A 3,090-nucleotide genomic window follows, 5' to 3' on the forward strand; every position below is an offset into this window, starting at 1 on the left:
TTTAGGAGTAAAGTAAGCGTACTAGGATATTCTAACTTAGACTTACTTTTAATATAGTTTATCTAAATAATTAGCTATATTATATATTAGTACGGATAATTAGTGGATATCCTACAGATCTTAAGGATATCCTACGGATCTTAAGGATATCCGTAAGATATCTATAAGACCTCGAAACTTATAAAGTCCGTATTTCGAGAACTTCTATCTCGGATTTCTTAAGTTCTAGTAGTTAGAACGGATTAAAAAATAATCAGTAGATAGCTAGGACTCTCGGCTTTTATTTAAGCCTAAAGTTAAATCCATCTAATAATAAAGGTTTTAATTTTCTATATTCTGTTTCCTACGAAGTTTATTATAGTTAATAGTAGTTAAATATATATTTCTATATATAACTTATAACAAAATCGTCAATCTACGGCTATCTTCATAATAAAACGTCAGACTAAGAAAACTACGACACTACCTATAAATACTATATAAGGAGACCTTCGATATATATCCATTTCCTAAAATTTCAAAGGGCCAACCGTCGATTAAAGGGGTTAGTTCGGTCAGGACCAAACATACGTTTATTTCAACGGTAAGGAAATATTGGTAAGCTGCATTAAGATCATGTGACAGGCTATAAGGGGGAAAGTAAGCGAGTTATACTAGTGCGGATGTGGATATCAACTCATCCAATATCCGCAAATTGCGGATATAAGGATCGATCTGATATCCATTGGAGCGGATATGCCGCAGTCTAGTATAATCTATTAAGTAAGTCTTAAGAAATACTTTTAGTCCTATAAGAAACTTTATTTAGATAACCGGGTCGTCGAACTGCGGCCACCGCCTTCGCGGTGTCCGGGTTCCCGGGTCTAATTGCATCCCGGGTCTAATTGCATTTTTTCCCAACCACCTATTTTTAAAAATTCACTACACCCTCAATTCTTCATATTATGTCTCCAGATTTGGAAGATCGTATTACCAATGCCTTAATAGCTTGCTATGCTAAAACGAAGCCAAACATCAAGGCCATCGCTGAGGAATTCGGTATTAGCTACGGCATATTAAGAGGACGGCTTAAAGGTCGGAAGTCTCGAAACGACCGTACCTCACCCAACAAAGCATTGGAAACCGAGCAAGAAAAGGCATTAATTCTATGGATCGATACCTTAGATCAGGCTTATTCTCCACCATCTGCTGCTCAAATTCAATGTGCTGCGCTACAAATTATCCGGCGTTATAACCCCTCTCGGACACTCGGTAAAAACTGGGCTTACGACTTTATCGCTCGTCTACCACCACGCTCTGAGCACCTTACCCAAAAACCAATAGAGAAAGTACGGTTTCAGGCTGCAGAACCTGGCTATATTGTCACTTGGTACGATCGTCTGTAAATTACGCTCAAAAGCTACAATATTAGCCCGAGAAATCTATATAATTTCGACGAAACCGGGTTTCGAATTGGCGAAGGGAAGGCTCAAAAGGTTGTTTCAGCCCGGGGCAATTCATACAATAGTACCGGTGGTCAAGCCGAATCGCTTACCGGTATTGAATGTGTCTCAGCTACGGGTTGGGTTATGCCGCTATGGTTTTTAGTGAAGGGACAATTCCATATAGAAAGTTGGTTTATCGACACCAATTTACTAGACAACTACACAATTTGTCCAACCCCAAATGGCTGGACTGATGAAATCATTAGTTTTGCATGGCTCTAGGTATTCGATGAATTTATATCATTGCGTATTAAAAAGGGGGAATATCGTCTTCTTTTAATGGATAATCATGGTTCATATTTGACCTATGATTTCATTGAATTTTGTTGGACAAAACGCATTATTCCTTACTGCTTTATTCCACATACAACACATGGTTGCCAACCTCTCGATGATACACCTTTCTCGGTCTTAAAGCATTACTATAAACAATACAACAACGAGACTGCTTTTTGGGGTGGTGATACGAAACACAAAGCCAATTTCTTCGCGGGTATTCATGATATACGTACACGATCATTAACCGAGCGGACAATTCGACACGGGTTCCGAGAAACTGGAATTTGGCCTATTAATTCAGACAAAGGTCTTGAAAAATTGAAGTTGACAGACAATGATCTTCCCGAAATGCCGGGGTTTATAGTTTATGATATTATGTCTGGAACGACACCACCCCCACCATCAAGTTCACTACCAAATTCACCACCTACGACCGTTCAAAAGCTCTGAAAAGCGAGTAGTAAGGTCGTGAAGCATATACAAAACGATGCTACAATTTCTCCGAAGGTACAGGATAGTCTTTCTCGCATTTTAGAAGGTGGACTCGCTCTTGCCGAGGTTGGTGCTCAATTCGCGGAGGACAATGTTCGCATTTTACGACGGAAAAAGCAGTCCAATACTGCTAAAACAAAGCGTAGGCTGCCTGAACTAGGCCCTCGTTTAGTAAAGGACTGCAAAAAACACATCTCCGACCGTGCCGACCGAGAAAGACTACAGATATTCAACAGATCTAAGAAAGCCTGGCGGGAAGCAGCTATTTTGAAAGCGATTGACGACGGCGACATTGAAAACCCGGGTGATATTGAGGATGATGATGGTGCAGAAATGGCCCGGGAATGGATAGATGATCTTTATTGTGTTGATTTAGAAGGTGATGCTATTTAAATTCAATGAATTAGTTGGTGTTGGTGGACAAAAATGCAATTAGACCCGGGATGCAATTAGACCCGGGAACCCGGACACCGCGAAGGCGGTGGCCGCAGTTCGACGACCCGGTTATATAATTATTATCTAGAGCTCAATTATCTATAATCGCGATTTTAGAGCTTAAAATAGAATATAGGGTAGAAGAGTATTAGCCCTTAGTATTAAGTAAATATAATAAGCTTAAGGAATACCTTAATAATAGTAAGTTATATCTTTTTATTATCTATCCTATATTAACTTATATTTAAGATATTATATAAACCGTTTGCCTACTTATATATTTTAGAAAGAGTATTAATATTAGTACCCTACTCTTATAAAGCTTATATATAATATACTATTAATACTAGCTATAAGGCGGGTATAGAACGCCTTTTTAACTCCGCCTAAGATATCTATT

General features: G+C 38.8%; 1 protein-coding gene across 1 annotated transcript; it reads left to right on the top strand.

Moving 5' to 3' along the window:
- Window positions 1-2,250: 2,250 nt before the first annotated feature.
- On the top strand, window positions 2,251-2,648 carry N7455_000743 (uncharacterized protein; the record flags this gene model as incomplete). The annotated part of the gene is given in 2 exon segments (XM_065603864.1): window positions 2,251-2,270; window positions 2,282-2,648. 2 exon segments carry the CDS (start codon window positions 2,251-2,253, stop codon window positions 2,646-2,648), a joined length of 387 nt encoding a protein of 128 aa, XP_065462355.1.
- Window positions 2,649-3,090: the final 442 nt, after the last annotated feature.

Source organism: Penicillium solitum, assembly GCF_028829755.1.
Source record: "Penicillium solitum strain IBT 25940 chromosome Unknown utg000001l_segment0_segment0, whole genome shotgun sequence".
NCBI lineage: Eukaryota > Fungi > Ascomycota > Eurotiomycetes > Eurotiales > Aspergillaceae > Penicillium > Penicillium solitum.